General features: G+C 37.9%; 1 protein-coding gene across 1 annotated transcript in view; it reads left to right on the top strand.

Annotated features, from left to right (window-relative positions):
- The window catches only part of NP15.6 (NADH dehydrogenase [ubiquinone] 1 beta subcomplex subunit NP15.6), a 48,331-nt gene extending 29,333 nt beyond the window's left edge, over window positions 1-18,998 (top strand). The window contains exon 3 of the mRNA XM_090411576.1: window positions 18,629-18,998. Within this exon, the coding sequence (XP_090267702.1) occupies window positions 18,629-18,782 (154 nt within the window). The 3' untranslated portion in view covers window positions 18,783-18,998. The remainder of the gene's footprint in view (window positions 1-18,628) is intronic.
- Window positions 18,999-19,257: the final 259 nt, after the last annotated feature.

The raw sequence follows: 19,257 nt of genomic DNA, 5'->3' as shown, positions 1-19,257 counted from the left end.
TTTGAGATGTTGATGATAACCAGGAAACATTATAAACTGTAGGATTAGTGATATGAATAGGTCTTGTTGTTTAGCCACATGACAAGAATTACAGCTTAATATAAAGTTAATCTTCAATGGTTTTATGGAGTTGGTGGAGAATATGTAAAAGTGTCACTTTGTGTGCGTGTGCACGTGCGCGCATTACGAATATGCTTCTTCTCATTAGGTGTATCGAATTCATTTGAATATCTTCAGCTCAAAACCGTGAGCAAAATTTTTTAACTTTTCAGCTTTGAAAAAATCTTTCTCCTGAGCACCTCTATAACCCACTTGGAAGAATGACTCACCAGAGAACACATGCTGTTAAGACAAAAATATACATACTATTGCATTTATTACCCATTAGTAGGTAATAAATGCAATAGTATGTGAATTCTGTAGTGTATTTAGTGGATAGAGAATTTGTGCAGTGTGTAAATGGTGAATTAAGTAGTAAAGATATTAAATGGCCCTTGGTGAGTGCTTGGAGATACATATCAATAATGATAATAAGCAAATAAACAATACAGCAATAACATACCAGTGGCATGATGTGTTTTAAAATACCTGGGTTTGATTGATGCTGATCCAAGATATCTTCAGTAAAAGAACTTTTTCAACTGAAGATAATTTGGTCTTATATGAGAGCTACCTAAATGATGATTATGTGAGATTTAATTATTGTTAATTTTTTAAAGCATATCCATCTGTTTTTCTGAGAAACTTCATTTCTGCTGTTTGAATTCGTTTTTCATCTTTCCTTTTTATGGTCCATGTTTCGCTTTGGTATAGTAGAGTTGGTTTTGTCAAGACATTATATAGTCTGATTCTAAGTGTGTTTTTGTGTTAGGGATGGCTTAAATATATTATTTATTATACCATTTACTTTGACGTATGATAAATCACATCCTAAGTATCTGAAAGTATTTACTTTCTTTACTTGTTCTAATATTTTATTATCTTTCACTATTTTACTTCTTATTGGGTTTTCTCCTTTGAATGCCATTATTTTATTTATTTTTTTTTTTTTTTTAGATATTGTCATATTGTTTTCAGATATCATTTAATGATTTTAATGATCTTTGTAAATCATCTTCTGATGTAGCTTATACTATTTGATCATCTGCAAATAGTAGTGTATCGATCTTCATTTGTTATTGGGTTATTTGTATACCAAATGGGTTATATTGTTTCCAGATTGTTATAATTTTATTTATATATTAATATATATATATATATATATATATATATATAATGCTAATTAACTGCTATTTTATTTCCTGTATATATTTCTTGAATGGATTGTAAAAGTTGGTTTGGTACGTTTAAATTGGTTAAACATACTATTATTATTATTACTGGTAAAAAATTTAATTTATTATTATTTATTGAATCCTGATCATTGATTGTGCCTTTTTTTAAAGATATCAGTGGTATCAGATTTCTACACTCAAACTAGAGCAGATGGAGTTGGATATTAGATTTATGCACTGGATTGGAGACTGACTATCTGGTAGGTGTCAGCAAGTTGTGTATAGGGGAGCAATATCTTGGAGGAGTAAAGTCACTAGTGGTGTGCCTCAGAGGAGTGTTTTAGGGTCACTGCTGTTTAACCTGTATGTTAATGATATTGGGTGTATTATGATGAGTTGTGTGTATGACAAAAGGACTTCCTAGATGAGCCATGGGATCGTAGGATAATAATAATAATAAATCTAAGCATATAAGTCAGATCCTAGATATGTATTTTAAAACTTCTCACTTAAAGAGAACTATCTTCCTCTTTTTTATTCTGGAGTTTACAGAATTTCCTGCTCTTGCAGCTTATGTTATTATGGATAAACTGGTCATTCTGCACAAATTCATCTTAAAGAACATCAGGAATACATTGCACTTAAAGAATCCAACATACCTACACCTGAACAAAAACAATTGCCTAAAACTTTCTCAATTTTGAGAAGTTATACTGACTAATACTAACCATTCACATTGCCAGTGTAAAATAATCTCTCATGATAAGTAACTTCAATGTATATCATGTTCGGTTTTACATGGTTTTTAATTCAGGAAAATGTACTAAAAATAAAGCCTCAAAAAATTCTTCCACTTCTACCTTAGTAGAACCTTCTGTGGAACCATAGGAACAAATAAGTCTCATTGTCCAGTTCCCCATTCTCATATTTGTCCACATCACTCCACTTGAGATTACCTGCCATTCAAGAAGATTAGCCTCATATTCGTATTTAGTGTTGAATATTATGACTACTCCTTTTCTTCGATTGTCGTTGCCTGAATATAACATTTTATATTTATTGCTCAGAAAGATCTTGCCAGTTTTTGCCTTTTTTGTTTCAGTCACCCCTATTATGTCGATCTGGTACTTATCCAGTTCCTCAGCTAGCTCCATTTCTTTGCCATTCAGGCTTCTTATGTTGATAGTACTGATCTTGAACTCTGGTGATGTTGAATTGGGGTGGGTTTTAGGATTTGTTCCAGTAGCTGACGTTTCGCTGTTTGCCCTGGTTCCCCTGGTGAAAACAACAGGGGCCTTGTTTAACTGGGTGACACCCCAGCCAGCATGAAATTCTATCATGTACCATCATTTCTTATTTTGGTTTAAGCTTTTATTTAATCGCCATGACTAATTTAAGGTTGGAATACAGTAAGGTGGGGAATACGATTAAGATATCTGCATTGTCTTTGGAGTAACTTCTTATACTCTCACACTCAATATACAGTCTAGCTGGTGTAGTCATCAAACAAATAAATTTGCTAGACTATAGAGTGTGGGAGATAAGATATTGTATAAGCATATGTAGTGTGGCAGTTGGAAGATAAGACATCTGACCATTAACGATAAAGAGAAGGCAAAGCAGGGTATTACAAAATATATTACAACTATTAAAGCATATTTTACACATCTATGGCACATGACAGTGAACAAGACTCATCAGCTGTATATTTTAGGGCCATTGCTATTTAACCTGTATGTTAATGATATTGGCAAGGATTTGGATGGGGTTATTCAATTGTTTGCAGATGATGATGCAAGGCTGGGACAAACTATGAAGAGTAGAGCAGATGTTGTGGCCTTACATTTTGAACATTGAACTGACATTCCCACCCATATTCATTCACTCAATCTATTCAAGTCAGGATGTCAGTTCAATGTTCGAAATGTAAAGTTTTAAATTGTGGGAAACAAAGATGGGTTGTGGAATTTATGCTCCAGGGAGTCCAAAGACTCATCGAGGGAGGGCACCTGTTATACAACTCCTCTCTCCAACTACAACGAACCGCAACTACACCAACGCCATCTACCGCCCACCATCACTAGTATTTTCACAGACAATCACAAACATTCATGCCCATGGCAGGATTCGAACCCACAGCCTTTTGGCTGGAGAGCATATACACTAACCACTCAGCCAACCAGGCCGGCAAATGAGTTGTAGAATAGGTGCCCTCCCTCGATGAGTCTTTAGAGGTGTCAGGTAATAAAAATAATATACCTGCCAAGTGTAAATTCCACATCCCATCCCCTATATTGTTGGAGGTGGAGGAAATATGAGATCTTGGGGATGATGTTGATAAGGGTTTAAAATTTAGAGGATATGCCAAAATTGTGAGGAAAACACAATGAATTCTGGGGATGATGCAGAGGACACTGATTTGTAGAAGTAAGGAGATCCTTGTTCCATTGTATAAGGCTTTGATTAGTCCACACGTGGACTACTGTGCACAGATTTGGTCACCTGGTTTTCAAAAGGACGAAGAGATGTTGGAAAGAGTCCATGGGCGACTGACTAAGGTAGTTTCTGATCTCTTGAATGTTGAATATGAATTTCATAATGCCTATATGGAAAATGGACCAGGCTAACTAGAGTACTTTGTTTCCCATCTTGCAAAATTTAATGCAGATACAGTCAGTTAAATACCTATCAGTAAAGTATATAACAGACTGTGTTCTCCAAGTAGCAACAGCATCAATTCCAAAAACATCTCAATCTCCACTCTATCCAAAGCCTTGGTGGTACTCTGAGCATCAGGTAACCAAAAAAAAATCAGTATATCGAATGAAATATATTTCATAGATACCCCACCACATCAAACTAAATATTTTTAAGTGTGCTTGGGCCAAAGCACATTATTATTATTGTTGTTGTTCTGGGCAACTCCAAGGAGTCGACAGACTCATCGAGGGAGGCCCTAACATCATGTCAAGAACAACTATTCGACATTGACACAGTATCTATCATACCTTGCCTTGAACTCATTCACGGTCGTAGCACCCACAGCAGACTCTGGAAGCTTATTCCACTCATTCACCACTCTCCAAGTAAAAAACCTAGCTCTAACACCCTTGTCAATCATGCTCTTGCCCAGCTTCCATGCATGGCCCCTAGTCCTCCCACCACCAGTCATATTTTCAAAAATATCTTCTGGATCAATCTTGTAGAAACCCTTCAGTAATTTGAATGTCTCAATCATATCACCTCTCCTTTGCCTATCGTCTAATCTCTGCAACCCACAAATCTTCAACCTATTCTCATAAGGTTCATTCCACAGACCTTCTATCATCTTGGTCACTCGTCTCTAGATCCTCTCCACTTCCCATCACGAAGAAACCCTGATGCCCATAACTGGGCACAGTAGTCCAGATGGGGTCTTATCAAAGCTCGATACAGAGGAACAACAACTTGTTTGTCTCTGCATGTTAAAGTATTTTTCAGAAGCCAAGTGATTTAGTCACTTTTGCAATGTGCCCCCTAAACTTCAATTCCCTATCCACCAACACTCCCAAATCCCTGGCCTCATCAATCTCCTGGAGTACGGTTCCACCAATATACTGCTGCTATTCTTTTCACTCCAAAGTGCATAACCTTACACTTTGCCACATTAAATTGACATCCATTTTTCCTAGCCCAGTCCTCCAAACTATCCAAATCATCCTGTAAAATTTTGACATCCTGTGCACTCATAATTGCTCTACCCAACTTTGCATCATCAGCAAACAAGTGAACACTTCCTCTCAAATCCCTTCCTATATCATTGATGAACAAATTGAAAAGCAGTGGTCCAAGAACAGATCCCTGCGGCACACCACTAGTCACAAGCCATCTTTTAGACTCCACACCTGCATAAACCACTCTCTGGTATCTCTCCTTCAACCACCCTCCTATCCATCTCACCAACCCTATATCTATCCCCATCTGCTCCAGTTTACTGATTAGGGTTCCATGTGGTATCCTGTCAAAGGCCTTGGCAAGTTCCAGTAGTATCACTGTAAACCCATTACCCCTATCCAGTTCAGCCGTCACTGTGTTATAGAACGTGAGCAAGTTACTGAGGCATGATCTACCCTTCACAAAACCATTTTGTCCCCCATACAATATCCCATTTTCATCTATCCAATCCTGTATTCTTTTCTTGACTAATTTCTCTAAGACCTTGACAATGATTCCTGATATGCTAATCGGTCGGTAATTTAAAACAGCAGTCTCGGAACCACCTTTATGCAGTGGAACTATTTTCCCCTCTTTCCACTCCCTCGGGACTAACCCAGACCCGAGACTCAAATTAAACAAAACAGTCAAGGGTACTGACAATTCTTTAACTGCTTCTCGTATGACACGAGGTGGTATACAATCCAATCCCACGGATGTATTGACATTGAGGTTATGCAATAGACTACTCACCTCCACTTCATTCACCACAATTCCCGTATAATCTACTGGTTTATTCGTTTCTGCAATGTTACCACCTGGATGATATATACTTGCAAAGTGCTCACTCAGTAACTCAACTATATCAACTGATTCAGTTACCTCCCTACCATTGGCATTCTTTAAAATCATTCTGCCATGCACATTTTCCTTTTACTTGCTACATATCTAAAAAACTGTTTAGGATTCTCTTTAGCCCATGGCCAATGTTCTTTCGTAATCCTTTTTTGCTTTTCTTACCACACTCGTTACTCTTCTGGCCTGCACTTTATACCGTTCATGTGCCTGCTAGTCACCTTTCTCCTTAAATTCCCTGCATAGTTGTTTCTTTTTTTGCAGCTCAAGCTTAATGGTGTTATTCATCCATTTAACCCCTACTTGATTTATTATTCGGACTCTAGATATACAGTCAGCCATTGCTTCATGCAAACACTTCTTAACTGCCTTCCATGCACTATCAACTTCTAGTCCTTGCAGTTGTACATGCCATGGCACTAAACCAATCAAACTTCTAAGCTTGTCATACTTTCCAGCCCGATAATTCCACATGTACCCTGTCTTAATTGAAAATTCCACACCTTTAGCCACCTTCCAAGTCAAGACCCTATGATCACTCTCACCAATTGGTGACAATGTAGTCATATTTGTTTCAGCCAAATCCTCAGATGTAATTACTAGGTCAAGCATTCTCTGACCCCTAGTATTTTCCATTACATGCTGTCGCAGATAGTTATCCCTTAATAACCGCATAAAATCCAGTTCCTTCCTCCCGTGTGTCCTCTCCTCACTCCAATCAATGCGACTATAGTTGAAATCTCCCATAATAATTACCCTCCTTCCACTCATTTCTTCTATTTGCTTGTGCATACTGTCACCACCATCTTTTCCATCACCTGGTCTATAGCAGCACCCAATTGTATATTTTGTTCTGCTAGCCACAATCTCACACCAAATGGCCTCAAATGTGCTCTTTTCTCTATCCTGCAATTCAACTTCTATTCTCCTTGGCTGCAGCTCATCAGCTATCAAGAACAATACTCCTCCCCCCATTTTATTCTCCCTGTCATTCCTGAACACACTATACCCATCACATTCAATCCCACTAGCTATATCATTTACAGTCATACATGATTCACTAATACCAATAACCTATGGTCTGGAAGTGCCAACCATGGCCAAAAACTCTTCCTTCTTGTTCCTAATACTCCTAGCATTAGTGTACATGAATTTAAGACCCCCATTAGCCCCAACCCCTACCTTGATGCCTTATATTAACTATCCCACTCTGATTTGTTGTCCTTATTCGCTCGGGCATATTATATTCATTCATACATTCAATTGCCTCCCTAAGGACTGTATATCTAACCCCCCCCCTTAATAAATCTAGTTTCCCTGAATTTGCACATCCACTACATTCAGCAACACTTTCTCAAGTCTCCTTACACTGTAACCATTCAAATGCAAGCCATCCATCTTATATAGATCCTTTCGCCCATTGAACTCACTCCACACATACACAAATTCCACACCACTCGTCATACATAACCGACGCATAAAGTCATTCGCAATTATGGGCCTCTTTTTAAACATTTCACTGTCATACCGTGGCAAAAGACTAATCATTGTAACTCTCTCTCTCTCTTTTCTTTTGCTACCTCAAACAGTTCATTCAGGTCTTCTATCATTTCCATTTTATCTCCTTTCAAATCATTCGTACCTGCCACAACAATCATTTCTTTCACCCTTTCTTTTTGCTCTCTAATAGACTCAGTTACATCCTTTATGGTCGCGCCAGGTTGGTACGATTTTGTCAAATCCTCTACTAACACACCTCATACTAACGAGTCTCCATACAGCACTCTATCCTTCATTTTGTTCATGTTCACACTCATACGCCTATTTTTCCTGTCATACTTTTTATTATTGGCTGGTTCATTCAGTCGACTTTTGCTCATACGCTCTAGCTGCTGTTTTATCCTTTGTATCGCACCATTCAACAACGCGATCTCACTCATTGCATCTATTTCATCTTTTTTATTCTCTGTAAAACCATTTATACTATCATTCACACTTTCTACATTCACACTCTCACAATTCTCTGGTACAACCTTGTCGTTTCTTGTCATATCCCTATTTTCTTCATTCTGAAGTTTGACAAAAATATCACACTCACGATCCGAAATACACTTCAATTCCTCATTCTCCCTACATTTTCTACACACATTCACTCCTTTATTATCATCTAACCACACTCTGACCGCACTCCGCAAAGCGTACATTTCACAGATAGTACACTGATTCATCTCCTTTACATTACCGTTCTTGAAAGAAGATGGTGAACCATCATTACTGGCCGCTATTTTCTTTCATACTGGAGCCATACTAGTAACGTATTTTATCAAATTATAAATTATAAACACCAAAAACACACAAACAGATGCACTAACAAAGCAAGGCAAACAAAACTATGCAATATTAAAGTAAATTTATCAACGATAACTGAAAATAATGCTTATCTTATCAGAGCTTTCACGAACACTACACGCTACGAATCCCTCTAGCGGCGACTTCCTGACATAGATTATGTTATAAAACACTTTAGTACACTAACTACACTAATAAAACTACCATAATATACTAAAATTACACAATTAAATCTAACAAAATATTAATAAATCAACAAAAATCATAAATCTTTCAGGAGCTCTCCGACAGTACGTCCTTTCACCAGCTAGCCTCGACACCAGTCCTCAATTATGCGAGACATCAGAGTCAAAAACAATTTTGGATCCAATTTACTTCATCGATTAATCAAAGAACCAGTGCAAAAATTGTATAGGATAAAATCTGGAAAATGAAAGGTAGATGCAGAACATACCATTTGTCTACTTCAGACCATAATGGATATGTTGTTGTTGTTGCTGATCTCAAAGCTATTGTAAAATTGCAGACACTTTTGGAGAAATTTTTCCCAGGATATTTTCAGAGAATATGAAGATGCTCATATTCTCCTGAATTTTGTAATTTTGAAAGAGCAACATGGGAATATGCAGTCCAACATGTTTGAGCTGTACAATCAGCCATTTTTTCAAGGAACTGAAAAGAACTTTTATTGTCTTACTCTAATGTGGTAGTCCTTGATTATATCCATTATAAAATTATGAAACATCTGCCATTATCTTCTATGGATCTCTTTTATCTTTACTTACCTTTTCAAAAAATTCTATAACCACCCTGATTTGTGGAGGGACTAATTGTATCATGGCCACCAACTCTGCACTCTTTTTCCTAATATTCTTTGCATTAGTATATATAAGTCCTGTAACTTTCCTTCTCACATTTCTTTACCTCATCATTCAAGTGTTTGGCAATGCTTCTCCCATTGAGGCCATCCCTATATTCCCATCTTGTCTTCATTCATTATCTCACACCAATTCTGGTATCTTACACTGACAGTCCCATCATCTAGTTTTTGCTTCCCTGACCAGTTACATGCTCTTCTCCTCTCAGAACAATCTGCCCAGCTTCATGCTACTGCTGTTACTCAAATGCAGACTGTCTGCAGCAAACAGCCCTCTCCTACCTTTTAAATTTCTCCCATATGTCCACAGACGCAAGTCTTATCTTCCTGCACATTCTAGATATCATGATACCCAGAATGTGCAGGAAGAGAATTTGTGATAATTGTTGCCCTTCTCCTCAGCTCTCTACTATTATTCCTTGACAATATACTCACAATTCTCACTTTCACACACTTTTGCTTTGCTTTTGCTAACACTTACCCAACAGAATTTGCAAGTCTCTAGCATACTTGCAAATTCTGTTTGTAAATCATTTGTTCCAGCCAGCACACTAAACTCTTCTACATTTCTTCTCCTCTCTTCACCTCAGACACTTTCTTGACACTTTCTCTGTTTTACATAGTTCTGAGAGTCCTCATACGGCACTACACTACACTACTTTTCACCGTTACACTATTATTGTTATCTTTGACTCTTCTACTACTGGCACTTCCTTCTTCCACCTCTAGCTACCAATCTCTTCTCTAAATATCCTATCTCACTTAATAAAAATAACTAACACTAGGTTTATTGGTTGTAAAGATTTGTTACTACTAGTCACTACTAGTTTCACCATGTAAACTAGTGGCTTCATCTGGGTTTGGATGAACATATAAATATAAATAAACAACAAGCTTTGATTATGAATCAATACATTACTGAAAAAAATACCAAATGTATAGGAACCATTACACAAGTACAATAGAAACACGTGGAACATGGATGCTGGCACATGGTCAGTCATTTTTCAGCAGGTGCGTCCGATAGTTAGCAGAGAAATTAAACTCTCACGGGTGACTTCCAAATGTCACACAGAATTATCCCTTGGTTTCTGTTTAGGGTACCTTGTTATAGATTACCACTGGAACCTCTTTTATGTTGTGGGAGCTGTAATCTTCTTCTGTATATGGCATTGAGCTCTTATCCCATTCAGTGAAATGGTATGCCAACACTGAATTGTCCACTCTGTTGTTGTTGACGTCTCCAATATGCTCCTTTTGTCTTATTTCTAAAAAACGACTCAAAGTTTGTAATTAAGGCCACAAGAACATTATGCAATGCAGCCATAACAATGTTATGGCTGCATTGCATAAAGAGAATTGATACACTATGATAATGGTGGGTTTGTTAAGTCATTTGATAGGATACCACATGAAAGGCTGTTGCATAAACTGGAGAATATGGGATTGGAATATAAACTCTTGACTTGCATCAGTGGATGGTTGACAAACAAATATCAAAAAAATAGTATATGGTGGGTGTGAATCTGCCAGATTTAAGTTGACTAGTGGTATATCTCAGGATTCAGTCTTTGGGGCTTTGTTGTTCAATCTATACATTAATGACATTAGGAATGGTCTAACAGGAGATGTGCAATTGTTTTCCAATGATGCAAAAATAGGCAGGGCAATCAGGGATGCTACTGATATTACTATTATTACGGGCAACTCCAGGGAGTCATTAGACTCATCGAGGGAGGCCCCAAATCATATTCATCACAACTATTCGACATTCATACAGTATCTATCATATCTCGCCTTAAACTCATTCACTTTCACAGACTCAAGGAGCGCATTCCACTCATTCACTACTCTAAAAGTAAAGAACCCAGCTCTAACACCTTTACTAACCAGACTTTTGCCCAGTTTCCATGGATGTCCCCTAGTCCTCCCACAACCAGCCTTGTTCTCAAAAATATCCTCTGAATTAATTTTATAGAAACCCTTCAGTAATTTGAATGTCTCAATCATATCTCCCCTCCTCCGCCTATCAACCAATTTTTGCAACCCACAAATCCTCAACCTGTTCTCATAAGGTTCATTCCACAGACCTGCTATCATCTTGGTCATTCGCCTCTGGATCCTCTCCACCTCCTCCCGATCAAGAAGAAACCTAGGTGACCAAATCTGAGCACAGTAGTCAAGATGGGGTCTTATCAAGGCTCGATACAGAGGAACAATAACCTGCTTGTCTCTGCATGTCAACGTATTCTTCAGCAACCAAGTGATTTGATGAGCTGATTTGGCCACTTTTGCAATGTGTCCCCTAAATTTCAATTCCTTATCCACCAACACTCCTAAATCTCGTGCCTCATCAATTTCCTGGAGCACGGTTCCACCAATGCAGTAAACTGCCGCCAATCTTTTCACCCCAAAATGCATAACCTTACATTTTGCCACATTAAATTGACATCCATTCTCCTTAGCCCAGACCTCCAATCTATCCAAATCATCCTGCAAAATTTTGACGTCATCTGCATTCACTATTGCCCTACCCAACTTCGCATCATCTGGAAACAAATGAACTGTTCCTCTCAGATCCTTTCCTATATCATTTATGAACAAATTAAACAGCAGTGGTCCAAGAACAGATCCTTGTGGCACACCACTAGTCACAGGGCGTCTTGTGGACTCTACTCCTGAGTAAACCACTCTCTGATATCTCTCCGTCAACCACCCTCCTATCCATCTCACCAACCCTATGCCCATCCACATATGCTGCAGTTTACTGATTAGGATTCCATGTGGTATCCTGTCAAAGGGCATTAGCAAGGTCCAGTAGAATCACTGTAAACCCATTACCCTTATCCAGTTCAGCTGTCACTGTGTTATAATACGTGAGCAAGTTACTGAGGCATGACCTACCCTTCACAAAACCATGCTGTCCCCGATACAGTATCCCATTTTCTTCTATCCAATCATGTATTTTCCTCTTGACTATTTTCTCTAAGACCTTGATAATGATTCCTGTTATGCTGATTGGCTGGTAATTTTCAACAGCAGCCTTGGAACCACCTTTGTGCAGCGGAACTATTTTCCCCCTCTTTCCACCCCCTTTGGGACTGACCCAGTCCTGAGGCTTAAATTAAACAAAATGGTCAAGGGCACTGACAATTCTTTAGCTGCTTCATGTACGACACGAGCTGGTATACCATCCAATCCCACAGATGTATTGACTTTGAGGTTCTGTAATAGACTAGTTACCTCTACTTCATTCATCACAATTCCAGTATAAGCTGTTGGTTCTTCCATTCCTGCAAAGTCACCACCTGGATGATATACTCTTGCAAAGTGCTCGCTCAGTAATTCCACAATATCGACTGATTCGGTTACCACCCTACCCTCAGCATTTTTTTAAGATCATTCTACCATGAGCATTTTTCCTTTTACTTGCAACATATTGAAAAAACTATTTGGGATTCTCTTTAGCCTGCGTGGCCAATTTCCTTTCGTAATCTGCTTTTGCTTTTCTTACCACCCTTGTTACCATCCTGGCCTGAGCTTTATACTGTTCCTGCACCTGATGGTCACCCTTCTCTTTAAATTCCCTCCACAATTGTTTCTTTTTTTGCAGCTCAAGCTTAATAGTGTTATTCATCCATTTAACCCCTACTTGATTTATTATTCGGACTCTTGGTATACAGTCAACCATTGCCTCCTGCAAACAGTTCTTAACCACCTCCCATGCACTATCAACATCCAGCCCTTGCAATTTCACATGCCATGGCATTGAGCCAAGCACACACCTAAGCTTGTCATACTTTCCAGCCCGGTAATTCCACATGTACCCTGTCTTAATTGTAAATTCGACTCCTTTAGCCACCTCCCAAGTCACGACCTTATGGTCACTCTCACCAATTGGTGGCAACATGGTCATGTTCGTTACAGCCACATTCTCAGTTGCAATTACTAGGTCAAGCACTCTCTGCCCCCTGGTATTTTCCACTACATGTTGCCGTTGATAGTTGTCCCTTAATAACCGCATAAAATCCAATTCCTTCCTCCCATGTGCCCGCTCCTCTGTCCAGTCAATGTTACCATAATTGAAATCACCCATAATAATTACCCTCCTTCCACTCATTTCTTCTGTTTGCTTATGCATACTATCCCCACCATCTATTCCATCACCTGGTCTATAGCAGCACCCAATTGTATATTTTGTTCTGCTAGATTCTATCTCACACCAAACAGCCTCAAATGTGCTTTTTTCCCCATCCTGCAGTTCAACTTCTATACTCCTTGGCTGAAGCTCATCAGCTGTCATCAATAACACTCCTCCCCCCTTTTTATTCACCTTGTCACTCCTGAACACGCTATACCCGTCGCATTCAATCCCACTAGCTTTATCATCTTCTGTCAGCCATGTTTCACTAATACCAACAACCTGTGGCCTGGAAGTGCCAACCATGGCCAAAAACTCTTCCTTCTTGTTCCTAATACTCCTGGCATTAGTGTACATGAATTGCAGAAGCCCATTTGTCCCAACCCTACTTTGATGCCTTATACTAACTATCCCATTCTGATTTGTTGTCCGTCCTACTCGCTCGGGCATAATATACTCATTTATACACTTAACTACCTCCCTAAAGTCTGCATATCTACTCCACCCCCTTAATAAATCTAGTTTCCCTGATTCTGTACATCCATTTCCACATCATTCATCAACACTTTTTCAAGTCTCCATACACCAACTCCATTCAAATGTAACCCATCCATCTTATATAAGTCCTTTCGCCCATCGAACTCATTCCACACATCCACAAATTCCACACCACTCTCCATGCATAACCCACGCATAAAGTCATTGGCAATTATGGCCCTCCTTCTAAACACTTCGCTGTCATACCGCGGTAAGATACTCACCATCCTAACTCTCTCACTCTCCTTTTGCTACTTCAAATAACTCCCTCACATCCTCTATCATTTCCATTTTGTCCTCTTTCAAATCATTCGTTCCTGCCACGATTGTCATCTCTTTCACCCTCTGTTTTTGCAGTCGAATAGATTCGCTGACGTCCTTTATGTTCGCACCCGGCTGGTACGACTTCGTTAAACTCTCAATTATTACACCTCTTAATAGCGAATCCCCATACAGCACTCGCTCCTTCATTTTATTGACGTTTACGAACATTCTATTATTTGCCGTCACAGACTTCCGCCGGTTATTTGTCGGTACGTTCAACACACATTTTTCCATACGCTCTAGTTGTCTTTTAGCTCTGTGTATCGCACCGTTCAAACGGGCAATTTCGCTACTCGCATTTATCTCACCATTTTCATTATCGATCAAATCATCCATTCTTTCTGTATTTCTACATTCATTTACACTTTCAGCGACGCTCTCACACCTATCTGGCACTACCACGCAATTCTCTAGCACACCACCATTTTCTACATTCTGACTATCGTTAACGATGTCACTCTCGACACACGAAACATGCTTGAAATCCTCATTCTCTTTACACTTTCTGCACATATTAACTCCACTATCACTTTCTAACCAGACTCCCACCGCTCTTCGCAAGGCATACATCTCACAGACAGAACATTGCATAAATTCGTGATATTCAGCACTTACAAAATTATTTGAATATGCTGGAAACTTGGGCAAAAAAAATGACTGTCAGTTTAATGTTAGTAAGTGTAAAGTTATGTACTTTGGAATGATGAGATATCCAATGGCATATTATATTAGTGGGGGTTATGTTACAAGAAACGATGAGGCTAGGAATCTTTGTACAATGTTGGATAGGAATTTGAAGTTCAAAGGTCACATAGCAAAACTTGCAAATACAACTCAGAGGAAAATTGCAATGCTGAAGCAAACCTTGACTTGCAAGGAGTGATTTTGCCTCTTTATAAAGCCTTGATAAGACTGCACCAGGATTATTGTGCACAGATTAGGTCTTCTAGGTTCCAAGGGGATAAAGAACCTGTGAAAAGGATGCAAAGAAGAGTTACAAAGATTATATCCAGATTATTGGTTTTAGATTATGAAGACAGATTGCGAGTATGTAGATTACAGACTCTGGTTACAGGAGAAAGAGAGGTGATATGGTAGAGGTATATGAACTTCTGAATGGCTGTTATAGGATATTGTCTAATGAAATTTTTTATTATATGGAAGGTGGGAAGAGAATATGGGGAGGGGCATCCACAGAAGTTAAGATTGTTCTCAGTCAAGTTATGTTGACTGAGAACAATCTTAACTTGCTGCTCTGTTATACTCACAGAGCAGCGAGTGAGTATAACACTTTGCCTTTAGGGATAGTGAGTGCATCTAATGTGAATGCATTTAAGGGAAGGTATGACAGATGATTTGGGTGATTTAGAGACACTCTTGATCAGTCCTTGACTCCCTGGAGGGCTCAGATGATGATAATGATTATAACAGAAAAGTATATTATGTCTTGTCTATTATAATGAACTTTATAACCAAGCAAAAAAACTACAATTCCCCTGCTTATTGTTGGCCTAAAAGAGGTTTGAAAAAGGTCAATGTAAAAGGAAGGTTTCCAAAATGTGTCGATGTTTAGTCTCAAGCAGGATGTCCATCTGTGTACTAAGGTGCTATAGGTAGTTTACAGTGTTTTGTGGGTGAGCACAAAAGAGTATGATCTATAAATACGCAGTACCTTGCTTCCATGTGTGGAGGTGACCTTAACGATTCTCAGCTTAGGATGTCAGTGGCAGCTAATTGAAAAGAAAAGATTAACAGGGCTGTAGAGTCAAAAAAAAAAAAAAAAAAAAAGCATTTTGTCAGATTGACTGTGCAGTCTAAACATGGACTGATGAAGCATATCTGATTTGTGTTACCACTACTTATGAAAGGTTATAAACCTATAGTACAGTAGTAATATGAATGCACTAAAGATACTTTTCATTTTTTATTTTATTTTATTTATTTATTTATTTATTTTGTATTTTTATGTATTTTGACATAATCTGAAATGCCTACTTTAGAGTTCAGTCATGGAAATTGTCAAGCCACTTTATGCCTCCAGTAAAGAGGGAAGTGGTCTCACACTGGATGATGAAACCAGTGCATGGAATGCTCCATGCGTTGGCAATTCCCTTGAATGGAGGTCAAGCAGATTGAGAATGAGCTTCTCCACTAAGACAGATGTTCATTCACCTTGCCTGAAGAATATCTGCATGCCCGTGCATGTACACACACACACACACACAGAGAGAGACAGAGACAGACAGAGGCTGTCTGAAGTGATGGATTTCATAGGGATAGAAGGACAAAGGTATGCCAGCAATACAAACTGATTGGTGTTTCTAGGTTAGTCGCATCTTTGGGGTAATGCACCCGGACATATTTTCCAATTGCTTTAGATCCTTTGTCATTAGTAAAGCAAGTACTGATTAGTGCGGTCTGCCTGCACATCATTGCACCAAATACTGTCATTCATATAACTCATTTTAGGAATGTTAGTCAAGTGAGTAATATTTATTATCCAACTAGTTTCACCGATTTTTTGCTATCGACATCTTCAGGGATACAATTGGTAAGCGATATGAAAATAACAGACTAGGTTTTAACTGACAGTTCTAATTCATACAAAATTAGTACTGTGCGTGAGACAATACGTGTGTTGTGGGTACATGATTTATTTGTTGAGAGACATAATGTAATTGCCGTGAAAGTTCATTTCTTTAGTGTTTAGTGATCTAATTAAAGTTTTCCAAATATCCGGTAGATTAGACCTTGATTCTTATTTAGGTTTCCTGTTGAACGGCGACTATAGCAGCTTCCTTGAAGGTTCTAGAATGGTAGTTCTCTTCTATATAGGGCATATGACTCTTATCCCACTCAATAAGATGGTTGGTAGTGGGAAGAAAGGCCTGAAATATCTTGTCTGTTGTTTTTAACATAGCCTACGTGCTCCTTCTGTCTCGTTTTGAAGCTTCTAGAGGTCTGACCATTGATAAGGATGTCATCTACATATCTGTAGTATGTAGAAAATCTACAACTTGGTACAGATATGTAGATGACATCTTTATCATTTGGAATCATAAGAAAAAAGAACTAACAGATTATCTCAACGAAATGAATTGTTTCCACCATACTATCAAATTCACATTGGAAATTGAAAAAGATGAAAAACTTCCATTCCTATACATCCTAATAAAGAAACAAACTAATAACAGTATCAACCTGTCTGTGTATAGAAACCTTACGAATACTGGATGTTACCTCCATTTCAACTCGTCACATCATATATCCCAGAAACTTAGCATTATCCATATGCTTAAGAAAAGAGCTATACCACAGACCAAGATGACTTACAAGAAGAATTAACTACTATATCCAGAAAGCTATCCTTAAATGGTTATCCTAAAAGACTCATCAACAAGATTCTCTTTTCGGATATACCACAAAGACAACATGATGACACCCGATACATCAGCACTGTAACTATCCCATTTGTTAGCACCATTTCCAAAAAATTGGCTATCCTTCTAAAACCACACAATATTAGACTAACATTCAAGCCAGTCAACACTATTCGGAAATTTTTAAGATCACCGAAAGACCCTCATCCATTCTACAAGTACTCTGGAGTATACAATATACCTTGTTCCTGTGGTGTTAGTTACAATGGTCAGACCTCTAGAAGCTTCGAAACGAGACAGAAGGAGCACGTAGGCTATGTTAGAAACAACAGACAAGATATTTCAGGCCTTTCTTCCCACTTTGCCACTACCAACCATCTTATTGAGTGGGATAAGAGTCATATGCCCTATATAGAAGAGAACTACCATTCCAGAACCTTCAAGGAAGCTGCTATAGTCGCCCATTCAACAGTAAACCTAAATAAGAATCAAGGTCTAATCCTACTGGATATTTGGAAAACTAATTAGATCACTAAACACTAAAGAAATGAACTTTCATGGCAATTACATTACGTCTCTCAACAAATAAATCATGTACCCACGACACATGTATTGTCTCACGCACAGTACTAATTTTGTATGAATTAGAACTGTCAGTTAAAATCTAGTCTGTTATTTTCATGTCGCTTATCAATTGTATCCCTGAAGATGTCGATAGCAAAAAATCGGTGAAACTAGTTGGATAATAAATATTACTCACTTGAGTAACATTCCTAAAATGAGTTATAGTTTCTAATACAAGTAGTCAAGAAAAAAAGCCACACTACTGTCATTCATGTTTGCTGTTTCCTGCACATAATGGTTCCTTTGAACATGTCATTACAATACCTAGGAATGGTTGTTACAAAAACAAAAGTCCAAAGGGCAGGAATTCATCACATCTGTGTAGGATCATTAATTTTCACAGCTTGTGGAATGCCTCAGCATATCAATGCTATTCTGAGGACTCAAGTTTTCTTTGACATGGAATTAAGTGGATTGGTCTCGTATGGTGGTAGAGGGTTTTTTCATCCCTTAAAACGGCTGGTTCCTCTTGCATGTAAATATGTATATACACAAACATGATTATAGTGTATATATATATATATATATATATATATATATATATATATAGTTTTTCTGTTGTTATTTTTTACAGAATGCAAAACTGGACAATAAGAGAAGCCTATTTGGAATTACACAGGAGAGAAAAAACAGGCATGTACCCATTAATTGACAAAAATTTAATTGATCCAAGTAAAATTACATTACCATCAGAAGAAGAACTCGAAGATACGGAAGTAATTATATAGGGGAAAATCCTATGTTATATAAACCAGTGTAGTAAATTAAATGTTCTTTGAAGTTTTAATTAAAAAAAGAAAAAAATACTGAACTACATTTAGAAATTTTGGATTTATGAAATAAATATTAATAGAGATAGTAGATTATGGCATTTAGTGCAATTTGAATGTAGCAAGTATATACATATAAAGAAAAGAATAAAAGTTAACTGTTTGTTGTTTTTTCTTGTGAGTTAGTGTAAAATATTTTACCACCCTTTCATTCATTCATTCATTACATTTGGTTAACTGGCTTTCGTTTATCTAATTTTTTTAGTGGAATAAGATAGTTTCCTGTTTTTAGGAAAGTGTAAACTTAGTTATTAAAGGACTGGTGCAAGGGCTATCATCTAAGACTAGCCTTGCATGTAGAAAGCTTACAGAATTCCACTTCTCATAGTTAAGATTTGAACCAAGTCTGCTTTTAAATGAAGTAATACGTGGT

The sequence above is a fragment of the Typopeltis vanoorti genome, chromosome 1 (genome assembly GCF_054136105.1).
Source record: "Typopeltis vanoorti isolate ZY-2024b chromosome 1, IOZ_Tvanoo_1.0, whole genome shotgun sequence".
Classification (NCBI taxonomy): Eukaryota; Metazoa; Arthropoda; class Arachnida; order Uropygi; family Thelyphonidae; genus Typopeltis; species Typopeltis vanoorti.
Note: the sequence above shows the minus strand (reverse complement) of the source record. Positions and strands in the feature narration are given on the sequence as shown.